Genomic DNA, 15,242 nt, shown 5'->3' with positions numbered 1-15,242 from the left:
TCTTAGAGTTAAAGGGATCTAAGGGCATGTGGAGAAAGCAGGAACAGGGTGCTGAGTTGGATAATCAGCCATGATCATTTTGGGAAAGCAAATCTTAGCAGGACTTATACACTTAATGGTAAGGTCCTAGGAAGTGTTGCTGAACAAAGAAACCTTGGAGTGCAAGTTCATAGCTCCTTGAAAGTTGAGTCACAGGTAGATAGGATAGTGAAGAAGGTGTTTGGTATGCTTTCCTTTATTGGTCAGAGTAATGAGTGCAGGAGTTGAGAGGTCATGTTGCAGCTGTACAGGACATTGGTTAGGTCACTGTGCAATTTTGTGTGCAATTCTGATCTCCTTCCTATCGGAAAGATGTTATGAAACTTGAAAAGGTTCAGAAAAGATTTACAAGGATATTGCCAGGGTTGGAGGATTTGAGCTATAGGGAGAGGCTGAACAGGCTGGGGCTGTTTCCCCTGGAGTGTCGGAGGCTGAGGGGTGGCCTTATAGAGGTTTACAAAATTATGAGGGGCATGGATAGGATAAATAGAACTAGAGGGCATAGGTTTAGGGTGAGAGGGGAAAGATAGAAAAGAGACCTAAGGGGCAACATTTTCACACAGAGGGTGGTACGTGTATGGAATGAGCTTCCAGAGGAAGTGATGGAGGCTGGTACAATTGCAATATTTAAGAGGCATTTGGATGGGTATATGAATAGGAAGGGTTTGGAGGGATATGGGCCGGGTGCTGGTAGGTGGGACTAGATTGGGTTGGGATATCTGGTCAGCATGGACGGGTTGGACCAAAGGGTCTATTTCTATGCTATACATCTTTATGACTCTATGAATGGTGGATCAGGCTCAAAGGCCAAATGGTGTAATCCTACTTCTACGTTTCTAACTCCTTCTTGAAAACATTCAATGTTTTGCCCTCACCTGGTTTCCCTGGCAGTGAATTCCACAACCTCTCCACTCTCTGGGTAAAGAAATTTCTCATTGAAATATGGCCTATTGTACATCCTTAGACGGTGAGCCCTGGTTCTGGACTCTCTGGTCATCAGGAACATCCTTCCTACATTTACACTGTCTAGTCCTGATAGAGATTTACAGATTTCTATGGGGTTCCTTTATTCTACTAAACTTCAGTGAATATATTGCATTCCCTTCATCCTTTCTCAGACAAGAAGACCGAAGCTGCAATATTCCAGGTGTGGTCTTAGCAAGGTCCTGTACAATTGCTGCAAGACATTCTGTTCCTGTACATAAATCCTCTCATTATGAAGGCCAATATATCTGTTGTTTCCTTCATCACCTGCTGCACCTGCATGCTTACTTTCAGCAACCTGTGTGCAAGGGTCACAAACTCTATTTGCACATCACCCTTGCCCAAATTATTGTTGTTCGGATAATAATCTGCCTTCCTGTTTACCAAATATAAGGATAACCTTACATTTATTTACATTATACTGTATCTGCCATGCATTTACACAATTACTCAACTTGTCTGAAGCATTCCTGCATCCACCTTACAGTTCACTCACCCCCCCGCCCCCAACTTTAAGTCATCTGCAAACTTGAAGATAGCATATTCTGTTACCTCATCTAAACCATTTATATATAGTGACTAGCTGGAGTCTACCAGATCCCTGCAGCACCCCACTAACTGCCGGTTGGAAAAAGATCCATTTATTCCTACACTTTGTTTCCTGTTTACTGGTCAGTTTTCTATCGAAGCCAACACACTGTCCCCAGTTCCATGTGCTTTAATTTTGCAAGCTAATATTGTATATGGGACTTATCAAAAGTCTTCTGAAAGTCCAGGTAAATCACATCTAACACAGAATCAAAACATGTATTTAATTGGCCTGTCATTTCTTTGTTCCTCGTTAAAGCTTCTCCTGTTTATGACTGTAAGAGACCTACATTTGTCTTCACTAATTTTTTTCTCTTCATATTCCTAAAGAAGTTTTCATAGTTCTGTTTGAAGTCATACTTGACACATAGAAAGATGGTCATGGTTGTTGGAGGTCAGTCATCTTAGCACCAGGACATTCTCAGGATGGTTACCTAGGCCCAAGCATCTTCAGCTGATTCATCAATTACCTTCCATCCATCATATGGTCAGAAGTGGGGATGTTTGCAGATGATTGCAGAATGTTCAGCACCATTCGCGACTCCTCAGACACTGAAGCAGCCCATGTTCAAATGCAGCAAGATCTGGACAATATCTAGGCTTGGGCTGACAAGTAGGTGAAAGTGAGGACTACAGATGCTGGAGATCAGAGTCAAGATTAGAGTGGTGCTGGAAAAGCACAGCAGGTCAGGCAGCATCCGGCTCCTCGGAATCTGCCTGACCTGCTGTGCTTTTCCAGCACCACTTTAATCTTGAGTTGACAAGTGACAAATAACATTCATGCTACACAATTGCCAGGCAATGACCATCACCAATAATCTAACCATAACCTCATGACATTTGATGACACTACTATCACTGAATTCCCAACTATGAAAATGCTGGAGTTTGCCTTTGATCAGAACTGGATTCACCCCCAAATAAACACAGTGGCTACAAAACCAGGTCAGAGGCTAGGAATACTGTAGTAAATAATTCACCTCCTGACTCCCCAAAGCCTGTCCATAATTTACAAGGCACAAGTCAGGAGTGTGAGGGAATACTCTTCACTTGCCTGATTGATGCAGTTCCAAAACACTTGATATAATCCAGGAGATCACAGTCCACTTGATTGACATCACATTGACAAACATCTAATCCATGCCCCTGCAATGTCTACTTTCCACACGCCTTCCAAACCCATAATCACTTCAAATAGAAGAACAAAGGTGACAGATACGTGGGAATGTTACCTGCAAGTTCCCCTCCAAGCCATTCACCATCCTCACTTGGAAATATATTATTGCTTCTTCACTTGCTGAGTTAAAATCCTGGAATTCCCTCTTTAATGGTACTGCGGGTTTACCTCGAGCACATGGACTGCAGCGGTTCAAAAAAGCAACTCACCACCACTTTCTCAATGACAAATAGGGACGGGCAATAAATACAGTCGCAACCAGCGATGCCCACATCTCACGTTTGTATGATCCTCACAAGCTTGCTTTTTTACTCTATCTTCCCTGTCTTAACAACTCCTGATAGCCCCCTTTTCCTGAAGTCTAAAGTGTTCTCAATCTTCATGTCTGCTGCTTTTTTAAAAAAACACTTTTTATACCCCTTCCTTGGATATAATATCATTTCTATTTTTTTTTTAAAAGCAGAAAGAACAGTGGATGCTGTAAATCAGAGCCAAAAATAGAAATTGCTGGAAAAGCTCAACAGGTCTGGCAGCATCTGTGGAGAGAAATTGGAGTGAACGTCCTGGGTTGAGTGATCTTTCCTCAGACCTGAAATATTAACTTTGATTTCTCTCCACAAATGAGCTTTTCCAGCAATTTCTGTTTTTACCACTATCTCGAATTTCTTTTGTGAACTATGGTCAGACCCCCTTTCTTGTTTTATTTTTGTGCGAGGCAGAATCGAACAATTGTTGCAGTTATTACTCCATGCGCTCTTTACATGTCTATTATTGCCATCCACTGTTATCCCTGTAAGTAATATTCCTCAGATTTTCAAAGCTAGCTCGTAGTTCATAACATCATTACCTCCTTTACTTAGATTTAGGATCATAGTCTCAGAAACAACAACCTCATTCTCCATCTTAATGAAGAATTCTATCATATCCTGGTCACTCTTCCCCAAGGAGCTTCGCATGACTAGATTGCTAATTATTCTTTTCTCATTACACAACACCCACCCTACGAAGAATATTTTGTAGAGATGAAATGAAGAGGATCTTTTTCTTTCAGAAAGTAGAGATTGTGTGGAATTCTTTACCACAGAAGGCTGTTGGAGGCTGGGTTGATAAGTAACTTCATGTCTGAGAACAAACAGACTTTAGTCAGTCAAGGAATCAAGGAGGCCATAGGCAGGAAAGTGGAGTTGAGGATTATCAAGCTTGATGGGCCAAATGGCCTACTTCATGGATTTCCCTTTTTAACTGAAAATCAGGAGAATTTATTTCTTTCAGAGTTTAGAATTCTCTGCCACAAACTACAGCAAAGGTGGAAGTCATTCAATATATTCAAGGATAGATGAGACAGATCTTAAATCCACAAGAGACTCCAGGGTTGTAAGAGGAAAACAGGAAAGTGGAGTTGATCAGCCATGATCTTATTGAATGACAAAGCATGCTGGAGGGGGATGAATGGCCTGCTGATGCCAGAAATATCCTGGCTGTGGACACTTTTAAAAATGGGCATTGTACCGTTCATTCTCCAGAGCTCTGGTACACATTTACCAAAACCCCCAAAATATAATTGCTGAATGCCATCATTCCTTTCTCTTATTTCCCTCAGGATTCTAGAATATATTTGGTTAGTTTTTGGACCTTTATTAAAAGCAAAATACTGTGAATGCTTGAAATCTGAAACAAACACAGAAAATGGTAGAGAAATTCAGCAGTTATGGAAACGTTTCTCTCTGATGAGAGACAGAACATTAATGTTGTGAGTTCAACATGACTATTCTTTGGAACTCTTCGTTTTGAATAATAACTCAATTTCTCTCTGTACAGATGGTGTATGATCTGCTGAGTTAATCCAGCATTTTCTGTGTTTGTTTTGTACCTTTGATGTTGTGCTTAAATATCTTATTGACTTCTGTCTATCCATTATATTTCAGCAAATCTCACGTCACCCACCCATTTCACAATTTACCTTATTCCCAGAACTATGTCTATAAATACTGAAGAAAAGTATCTGGTAATTATCCTGACTAATTTCGAATTTTCTCTGTTAATTTAGTGACCTCTCCCCTGTAGAATCACACTCACATTTGATTTTTTTGAACAGATACATTTACAGAAATGTTGATATTTTATTTTAATGTTTTTGATATTCTCTCTTTATACTGATTCCAGCAATCTCTTTTTCAATTTGTCTTGCTTTATTATATATCCTTTATTACATGCATATTGTCTGGTGACACAGACAGCATCTGGCCTCTTCAGTTTGAATTTATTTCTATGTATTTCATCCATTCAGACCACCTTGAAATTGAAGTAGAATAGTTTTACTGCTTTGTTTTATTTTGTTATGTTGAAATTATCTTTAAAAAATTATCCCAATGTTGATCTAAATCCTATGTGACAATTTCGATTTTTAGCTCACAATTGATTCCTTTCTCGATTTGCTGAAATTTTCTATATAGTCAGCCTCTCCTCTATCTCAAAACCTTATCAAATTATGACACTGCACTCAAGACGCTCATTCATATTTACTTCATCTACCTGATCAATATAATTATTTTAACCACATTTAGCAATGTCCCTTCCCTTGTAGGTACTGTATACGACCATAATGAAAGAATCCCACACATAATGGAAATAAAATTTTCTCTTTTCTCTTTGCCCAAATCAATGAGAAGATAATTAAAATCTCCTAGAAGAACAATCTGTCTCCCTAATCTGTCAATACATTTTTCTTTGCTCTCTCTGCTACAATTAATAGTACAATCCTACTTCTGTAAGAATCCATTTTTTAATCTTTGATCACTAATGATATTGATTCTCAAATTCTTGTGCACATCACTTCTTTCTTCAAGACATATTCCTTCCTTCATTACATTTCAGCTCTCCCTGCACTTAAACGCTCGTCTTCGTAAAATTTGTTGAAGTGTCTTTGGTTGCGAATCCTATCAGATTGCATGGATTGGTTGGAGCCGCAGTTAGAGGCAATGAGGAATTTACAGGAGCTCGGGGTGTGATGGATGGCAGTTATAGGAAGGGGAAAAGCTGCAAATACAGTCAAGTAGATGGTTTAACTCCAGGAAAAATAGGAGAGGGAGGCAGATATTTCAGGAATCTTCTGTGGTTATCCCCATTTCAAACAAGTATTTTGTTTTGGAAAATGCAGGGGGTGATGGACTCTCAGGGGAATATAGCACAAACAGCCAAGTTTCTGGTATTGAGACTGGCTCTAATATAATGAGGGGTACATCGGGTTCCAAGTGATTGATTATGATAGGGGACTCTCTAGTCAGAGGCACAGACAGATGTTTCTGCGGCCAGCAGTGAAAAATCAGAATGGTGTGTTGCCTCCCTGGTGCCAGGATCAAGGATATCTCAGAGAGGGTGCAGAGGGCAGGGGATCAGCAGGAGGTCATTGTACACATTGGAGCTAATAACATAGGAAAGGAAAAGGATGAGATTCTGAAGAAAGAATATAAAGAGTTAGGCAGGAATTTAAAAATGAGGTCCTTGAGGATAGTAATATCTGGATAACTCAGGGTGCTACGAGCTAGAGAGGATAGGAATAGGAGGAGAGAGCAGATGAATGCGTGGCTGAGGAGCTGGTACAGGGGAGAAAGGTTCACATTTTTGGATCATTGGAATTTCTTCTGGGGTAGAAGTGAGCTGTACAAGAAGGAAAGATTGTACCTGAATTGGAAGGGGACTAATATACTGGCAAGGAGATTTGCGAGAACTGCTCTGGAGGATTTAAACTATTTGGGAGGCGGGGAGGGGGGACTGGTGGAGAGAGTTGCGATCCAGGGAAATAGTGGCAATAAAGATCAGTCTGAGACTGGTACAGTTAGGAAAAGGAGCGAGTCAACAATCAGGGCAGACAGAATCAAGCAGTGAACGAGGTAGGTCTGATAAGTTAAATTGCATTTACTTTAATGCAAGAGGTCTAATGGGAAAGGCAGATGAACTCAGAGCATGGTTAAGAACATGTGTCTGGAATATCATAGCAATTACAGAAATGTGGATCAGGGATGGACAGGACTGGCAGCTTAATGGTCCAGGATACAAATGCTATAGGAAGGATAGACAGTTGGGGGGTGGGGAGAGCGGGGGGGGGAGGAGAGAAGGAAAGAGGTGAGCTGAGTGGCATTCTTGATAAGGGATAGCATTACTGCTGTCCTTAGGAAGGATATTCCTGGGAAAATATCCAGGGAAGTTATTGGGTGGAACTCAGAAATACGAAAGGGATGATCACCTTCTTGGGATTGTATAATAGTCCCCCTAATAAACAGCAGGAAATTGAGAAACAAATTTGTAAGGAGATTTCAGTTATCTGTAAGAATAATAGGGTGGTTATGGTAGGGGATTTAACTTTTCCAAACATAGACTGGAACTGCCATAGTGTTAAGAGGAATTTGTTAAGTATGTACAAGACAATTTTCTGATTCAGTATGTGGATGTATCTACTAGAGAAGGTGCAAAACTTGACCGACTCTTGGGAAATAAGAGACCGACTCAGGGAAGTATCAGTGGGGGAGCACTTTGGGGCCAGCAACCATAATTCTATTAGTTTAAAAATGTGATGGCAAAGGATAGACCAGATCTAAAAGTTGAAGTTCTAAATTGGAGGAAGGCTAACTTTGAAGGTATTAGGCAAGAACTTTCAAAAGCTGATTGGGGCAGATGTTCGCAGGTAAAAGGAGGACTAGAAAATGGGAAGCCTTCAAAAATGAGAAAACGAGAGGCCAGAGATGGTATATTCCTGTTAGGGTGAAAGGAAGGGCTGGGAGATGTAGAGAATACTGGATGATGAGAGAAATTGAGGGTTTGGTTAAAAAAAAGAAGGAAGCATATGTCAGGTATAGACAGGATAGATCGAGTGAATTCTTCAAAGAGTATAAAGGCAGTAGGAGTATACTTAAGAGGGAAATTAGGAGGGAAAAAAAGGGACATGAGATAGCTTTGGCAAATAGAGTTAAGGAGAATCCAAAGGGTTTTTAACAAATATATTAAGGACAAAAGGGTAACTAGGTAAATAGGGCCCCTCAAAGATCAGCAAGGTAGCCTATGTGTGGAGCTGCATGAGATGGGGGAGATAATAAACAAAGGTTTCACATCAATGTTTACTGTGGAGAAGGACATAGAAGATATAGAATGTGGAGAAATAGATGGTGACATCTTGAAAAACGTCCACGTTACAGGGGAGGAAGTGCTCGATGTCTTGAAACTCATAAAGGTGGATAAATCCCCAGGACCTGATCACCTGTCCCCTAGAACTCTCTGGGAAGCTAGGGAAGTGATTGCTGGGCCCCTTGCTGAGGTATATTTATCATGGATAGTCTCAGGTGAAGTGCCGGAAGACTGGAGGTTGGCTAACGTGATGCCACTGTTTAAGAAGGGCAGTAAGGACAAGCCAAGGAACTATAGACCGGTGAACCTGACATCGGTGGTGGGCAAGTCGTTGGAGGGAGTCCTGAAAGACAGGACGTACATGTATTTGGAAAGGCAAGGACTGATTAGGGATAGTCACCATGGCTTTGTGCGTGGGAAATCATGTCTCACAAACCTGATTGAGATTTTCAAAGAAGTAACAAAGAGGATTGATTGAGCAGTGCACATGATCTATATGGACTTGAGTAAGGTGTTCTACAAGGTTCCTCATAGGAGACTGGTTAGCAAGGTTACATCTCATGGAGTACAAGGAGAACTAGCCATTTGGATACAGAACTGGCTTGAAGAAGATAGAAGAAGATGGTGGCAGAGGGTTGCTTTTCAGACTGAAGGCCTGTGACCAGTGGTGTGCCACAAGGATCGGTGCTGGGTCCACTACTTTTAATCATTTACATAAATGATATGGATGTGAACATTGGAGGTATAGTTAGTAAGTGTGCAGATGACATCAAAATTGGAGGTGTAATGGACAGTGAACAAGATTACTTGGAGTACAATGTGATCTTGATCAGATGGGCCAATGGGCTGAGGAGTAGTAAATGGAGTTTAATTTAGATAAATGCGAGATGCTGCATTTTGGAAAAGCAAATATTAGCAGGACTTATGCACTTAATGATAAGGTTCTGGGGAGTGTTGCTGAACAAAGAGACCTTGGAGTGCAGGTTTATTGTTCCTTGAAACTAGAATCACAGGTAGATAGGATAGTGAAGAAGGTGTTTGGTATGCTTTCCTTTATTGGTCAGAGCATGGAGTCTAAGAGTTGGGAGGTCATATTGCAGCTGTACAGGACATTAGTTAGGCCGCTGTTGGAATATTGCGTGCAATTCTGGTCTCCTTCCTATTGGAAAGATGTTGCAAAACTTGAAATGGTTCAGAAAAGATTTACAAGGATGTTGCCAGGGTTAGAGGATTTGAGTTAAGGGAGAGGCTGAATAGACTGGGGCTGTTTTCCCTGGTACATCAGAGGCTGAGCGCTGATCTTATAGAGGTTTATAAAATCTTGAGGGGCAGGGATAAGTAGAAAAGGTCTTTTCCCTGTGGTCGGGAAGTCCAGAATTAGAGAGCATAGGATGAGGATGAGAGGAGAAAGATAAAAAAGAGACCTAAGGGGCAACGTTTTCACATATATGTGATGTGTGATAGAACGTGCTGCCAGATGAAGTGGTGGAGGCTAGTACAGTTACAGCATTTAAAAGGCATCTGGATGGGTATATGAATAGGAAGGGTTTAGAGGGATAGGAGCCATGTCCTGGCAAATGGGACTAGATTAGGTTGGGATATCTGGTTGGTGTGGACGAGTTAGACCGAAGCGTCTGTTTCCGTGCTGTACATCTCTATGACTCTATATATATTTCTTCACTTCTGCCAATTTGCATTCCATTCATCTTACTGTGTTCATACCTACATCTCCTTCACATAATTAATATAACTGTTTCCAATTCTCTGCACTCTGAGCATTACAGGACATTTTTAAAAGTATTATTTCTTTAAATTTAAAACTGCTTTGATCCACATTTTTGGTTCAGTTTTATTAGTCTCTTCTCAGTTTATAACCCGTGATTTGATTGGCCTCCTTGACTCTCTTGGTCCCTTCTTCACCTTATCCTTTTTGTGAAATATTCTTTTTTCATACATTTACATCTGTTACAATTGTCTCTATTTAACTTTTATTGTTATTAATTTGCATAACCACATATTCTCTGATGCAAATGGTTGCACAATTACATTTACAACAGCTTAGGCAGTACAGTAGCTCCCTTTCTGTTAATCACCAACCTTGCTGAATTGCTTCCATCTTCACTTGGATATTGAGTTCGCAGGAGTAAGAATAAAAAATGTGGGAAAAATAATGGATCTGGGATGTAGACCAACAAGCAAAGGATACTTTTTGATGGCTCTCTTGGGATTTTGGCCTGAGCAATGTCTGCTTTCCTCAGTTGGAGTGGGAGGATGTCATGCAGGAGGCGCACGCCCATTCCCTTTTATACTGCTATGGTTATGAGTACTTGTTCTCATTATTTAAATTAATATTGGCCTTGGAATTTGGGATAGAGTTACAGTCAAGTCAGAGAAGTGGGGGGTACTCAGTCTCACAGGCCTTTCACATTTCTGTAATTGATTAAGTGCATATTGGAAAATGAGTGCATGTGGTACGTAGCTTTTCTGAAGCTGTGAAAGGTCCTGATTTACAGTCTGAGAATGCAAGATTTGTCAGAACTGTGAAGTTGTAAAATAATCTTTGTTGTGGTTTTGTTAGTTGCCAAAAGGCTCACCTGAGCCTTTTCTGTGATTACTTGTATTTAATGATGATTGAGGACTATGAAAATACAGTGTGTGGAATATAAGTTGTACAGTTGAGGAACTAAAATCCTGATATCTTAATGTCTAAGACAAGATTTTTCCCATCATCAATATGACCAAAAGCAGATTATTTGACAATTCATTTCATTGTTGTGTTTGGGATTTTGTTGTGTCTACTGTAGCTATGATGGTTGTCTACAAATACAGCATTTTAAACTGATTAACTGCACTTTGAAATTCCTTTTGAGAGAAATACTGAAGTGCAATATAGAGTCATGCCTTTCTTTAAGGTATTATCTTGAATTTGACATTCAATTATATTGGTAAGAGCTATTATTTTCTTCAAATTATTTTCTTGGAAACCTTACCTCAGGGTAAATACATTTCTTACTTGAATTAACTCAGAGATGAAGTCTACATTGTCTGTTAAAAGGAGAGTTCAGGTGACTGCATGACCTTTTCGTAATTTATACTCCTTTAAAGTTTGTATGATTCTTAAGATTAATGTGTAGCAGTCCAACACACTCAACAACGCAAACCAAGAATAACACACATGCTGTTACATACGTGCTTGGTTTCTTTCTTGAAATTATGACCAAAACAGCTACCAGACTGAGCACAACTAGACTCAAGCCAACAATCAGTCCTGCCAACATGGACACTAGATTAAAAAAAAGGAAAAATAATTAGTAATAGCAGGAGGCTGTAGAAGACAAGAATGTAAAAGTGATATATTTTTCTTTACCATTTCCGCCCTTTGTTCCTGGAGCAGGACTCAGTGATCCTGCTGGTTTGACCTGAATGTGGCATCGATTTCCTCTCCACTGGCTTGTACACCTGTAAGGCACACAAAAGGAAAAGAAAACCTAGGAAATAGCTGGAAATTCAAAATGCAATATTCAAAAGCACTATATAAACAGTCTGTTTAAAAATAGACAGACTAGAGCTATGGCTTTGCTGCATCAAGCAATATGGATTTAGATTTCCTGACCTACTCAGCAGGGGAACTTGGGAATCCCTGGGGAACCCAACGATTTCAGAAGCAAATTTATCAGTGGCTTTTTCACCCAGCCATTATATTGCACCTGGCTTCCAGAATGACTTGAGTGAGCAGGCATGCTGAGGTGCTGCATCAATCTATTTCAGTTCAACTATTAATAGGGATTCCAGGAAACATGAGACGTGAATCATTATTGGGCCCTTTTCACAGAGCCACAACCTGCAGCAATGAAAACACAAGGTAACAAGATAACATCATACTTCAACAATGCCTGGCTGAAGAAAATATTGCAGACTGTAACCCCACACGGAGATTTGATTTCTTTATATTTGTGGAGAAAGCCGACCACAGGAATCCAGTCACTGAGGACATCAGGAATATGATGCTTCAGCTTAGCATACTATAACAGATAAGGTCTAATAATGTGAACATCCCAGTAACGATAAGTAAAATGGCACTTTTGGTTTATTTGTTTCCATATTTTACCCCAAAGCTACTCATTCTGCTGTAACCTTGTCCTACACATCATTCATCACTCCAGCTTATCTTTCTGATGCACTCATCTTTCTCTGCGTAGGTGTCTTGTCACATCCCCATCTGACCATTCATGATTGACGAATATTCATTTAAGTGTAAGACCAGACCTATCCCTCACTGTAATCCTCCACAAAAGTTGTTCAACATTGCAATACATTCCATTGTTCACATCCGTAAGGCTTTTCTTTCACTCCTTTCAGGAAGTAGGCAGAGAATGGCATATGGCTGTCCCAACTGAAACTTCAGTAAGCCTGGCTTAGTGGGGGCTGGAAGATCAGGATCTCTCTGACATCTGTTAAATGTCACAGAGCCATATGGCATATAATCCTCGCTCATATTGATGTGATATCAACAGCCAGTAAAAAGCGATCATATGCATAATAATGACTTAACAGTTTTTCAGTTCTAAATTTTGTCTTAAATCTCTGTTCGGGAAGAGGTCATCAGCCCCCAAGGATATACCGTGACAAAATTTGTCAAGAGTGTCTCACTCAGAGTTGGAGTTGCGCATCCTGCTCATACCTTTGCTGGTATCATAGGAAACACCATGCAGGGTTAACCAAAGAAGGATGGACAAAGAACTGTATTTACATAATGAAGACATATGGACAATTATCACAGTATTAAATTGCTACATTTCTAAACATTTTTCTGGACCACAATATTCACACATTTGCTCCATTTCCCCATTTTCCCAATTGTCTCCACACTAGCCTTCTACTTGGCAAGTGACCTTCTGCTTTATGTAGAATGGTGAGGCAAGAGTTAACAATGAGCATTAGGTGTCTGTGAAAGTGACCAGTTGTTAATTGTGTGATTGATTTGACTGTGGCTTGAAGGAGGAGCTGAGGCTAATGGGCTGGGAATTTCTGTTCCAAATGTCTGTGCGATTACTGTCTAAGTGAACTACGATTGAGTTGGCTCATTCTGGACATTTCAGGAAGCTCTGATAGTCTCCTGTGGCACGTTTGGGAGGAGAGGGAATTTTACTGAGGCAGGAGGATAGGTGGCTTAGGACCTTGTTACTTAGATCCCAATTAAATCAGTGGAGGCATGGCCCTTGGACAGCACACTTACCCTGTATCCAAATGAGGTTATAGGGTCACAGACTGAGATATGTATAGCATAGAAACAGACCCTGGGAAAGTCATGCCATTTAAGAGTCTCATCCTGTTTCCACTGTATTTACCCAATGCAAGGCCGAGGAAGTTCATATTGTAGGGAGCACAACAAGCACACACATGCAGGCTTTCAGGAGGAGGACCCTAATTCAAAGGTAGTGAGTGAGAGCCTTCCTCCTGCCCTTGCTGATTATGCTCACTGTCCTGTAACAGCTCTTCCACCATCATTCCCACTGGCCTGGGATCTAGCAATAACATTATGCATTGGATCTTTGTCATTCTGAATGGCATTGTCATTTAACAGAACTGTTAGCTTTTGATTGACTCCAGGGAAAGGCCCATAGCTGGCCTCTTAAGTGCCTAAGAGGACCAAAATGTGATAACAGAGGTGGCAAGGAGGTCATACTGACTCTACAGTCAGCAGCTGAGATCATCCCCTCCAAACCTGCCTCCTGTTCTGGGTCACCTTCAGTAGGGTTCTGCCCCACGTATATGGCAGATTAGAGTGGTGCTGGAAAAGCACAGCAGGTCAGGCAGCATCCAAGGAGTGGGAAAATCGACATTTTGGGCAAAAGCCCTTCATCAGGAAGCTGTCTCAGTCCTCCTCCTCCTCCAGAGGATGCTCTGAAGATTTTCTCAAATTTATTTGTAGGATGTTGGCACTGCTGGCTGGGCCAACACTTATTGCCTATCCCTACCTCCCCTTAAGAAGTTAAAAATCACACAACACCAGGTTATAGTCCAACAGGTTTAATTGGAAGCACACTAGCTTTTGGAGCACCGCCCCAACAACCACCTGATGAAGGAGCAGTGCTCCGAAAGCTAGTGTGCTTCCAATTCAACCTGTTGGACTATAACTTGGTGTTGTGTGATTTTTAACTTTGCACACCCCAGTCCAACACCGGCATCTCCAAATCCTCTTGAGAAAGTGGTGGTGAGCTGTTTTCTTGAACTTTGCAGTCCATGTGCTGTAGCTTGGTTACAATGTCATTAGGGAGGGAATTGCACAATTTTGACCCAGTGACAATGAAAGAACAGTGATATATTTCCAAGTAAGGATGGTGAGTGGCTTGGAGGGGAACTTGCAGGTGGTGCTGTTCTCATATATTTGCTGCCCTTGTTATTCTAGATGGAAGTGGCCGTGGGTTGGAAGGTGCTGTCTGAGATTAGATTAGATTAGATTCCCTATAGTGTGGAAACAGGCCCTTTGGTCCAACAAGTCTACACTGACCCTCTGAAGATTAACCCACTCAGACCCATTTCCTTCTGACTAATGCACCTAACACTATGGGTAATTATAGCATGGCCAATCCACCTAACCTGCACATCTTTGGATTGTGGGAGGAAACCGGAGCACCTGGAGGAAACCCATGCAGACTCGGGGAGAATGTGCAAACTCCACACAGACAGTCCCCCAAGGCTGGAATTGAACCTGAGACCCTGCCGCCCCATGCTGAATCTTTGGTGAATTTCTGCAGTGCTTCTTGTAGATAGCACACACTGCTGCTTCTGTGCTATGGTGGTGGTGGTAGAGGGAGCGGATGCTTGTGGATGCGGTGCCAGTCAAGTGAGTTGCTTTGTCCTGGATGGTGTTAAGTTTCTTGAGTGTTGTTGGGGCTACACCTATCCAGGCAATTGGGGAGTTATCCATCACACTCCTGGCCTGTGTCTTATAGATGGTGGGCAAGCTTTCAGGAGTGAGGAGGTGAGCTATTTGCTGCAGTATTTCTAGTATCTGACCTGCTCTTTCAGCCACTGTGTTTATGTGGTGAGTCCAGTTGAGTTTCTGGTTAATGATAACCTAGAGAATGTTAATAATGGAAGATTCAGTTTTTGTTACACCAATGGTTGCTAAAGGGCAGTGGTTGGATTGTCTTGTATTGGAGATGGTCATTGCCTAGCACTTGTATGGCATAAATGTTACTTGCCACTTTTCAGCCCAAGCCTGGATACTGTCCAAATCTTGCTGCATTTGAACATGGATTGCTTCACTATTCAAGGAGTTGCAAATGGTGCTGAATATTGTGCAATCAAAGATTCTTACTTCTGATCTTAT

At 41.2% G+C, this 15,242-nt stretch overlaps 1 protein-coding gene across 8 annotated transcripts in view; it reads right to left on the bottom strand.

Moving 5' to 3' along the window:
* Positions 1-15,242, bottom strand: part of malrd1 (MAM and LDL receptor class A domain containing 1) — a 408,484-nt gene that overhangs the window by 25,297 nt on the left and 367,945 nt on the right. For all 8 annotated transcript variants that reach the window (XM_043690416.1, XM_043690424.1, XM_043690417.1 and 5 more), the window contains 2 exons: positions 11,274-11,365; positions 11,096-11,189 (listed from right to left, as the gene is read on the bottom strand). In XM_043690416.1, the coding sequence (XP_043546351.1) occupies positions 11,096-11,189; positions 11,274-11,365 (186 nt within the window). The remainder of the gene's footprint in view (positions 1-11,095; positions 11,190-11,273; positions 11,366-15,242) is intronic.

The sequence above is a fragment of the Chiloscyllium plagiosum genome, chromosome 5, assembly GCF_004010195.1.
Source record: "Chiloscyllium plagiosum isolate BGI_BamShark_2017 chromosome 5, ASM401019v2, whole genome shotgun sequence".
In the NCBI taxonomy this organism is placed as follows: Eukaryota; Metazoa; Chordata; class Chondrichthyes; order Orectolobiformes; family Hemiscylliidae; genus Chiloscyllium; species Chiloscyllium plagiosum.
The sequence above is the reverse complement of the archived record's forward strand: the minus strand, read 5'-3'. Positions and strand labels throughout refer to the sequence as shown.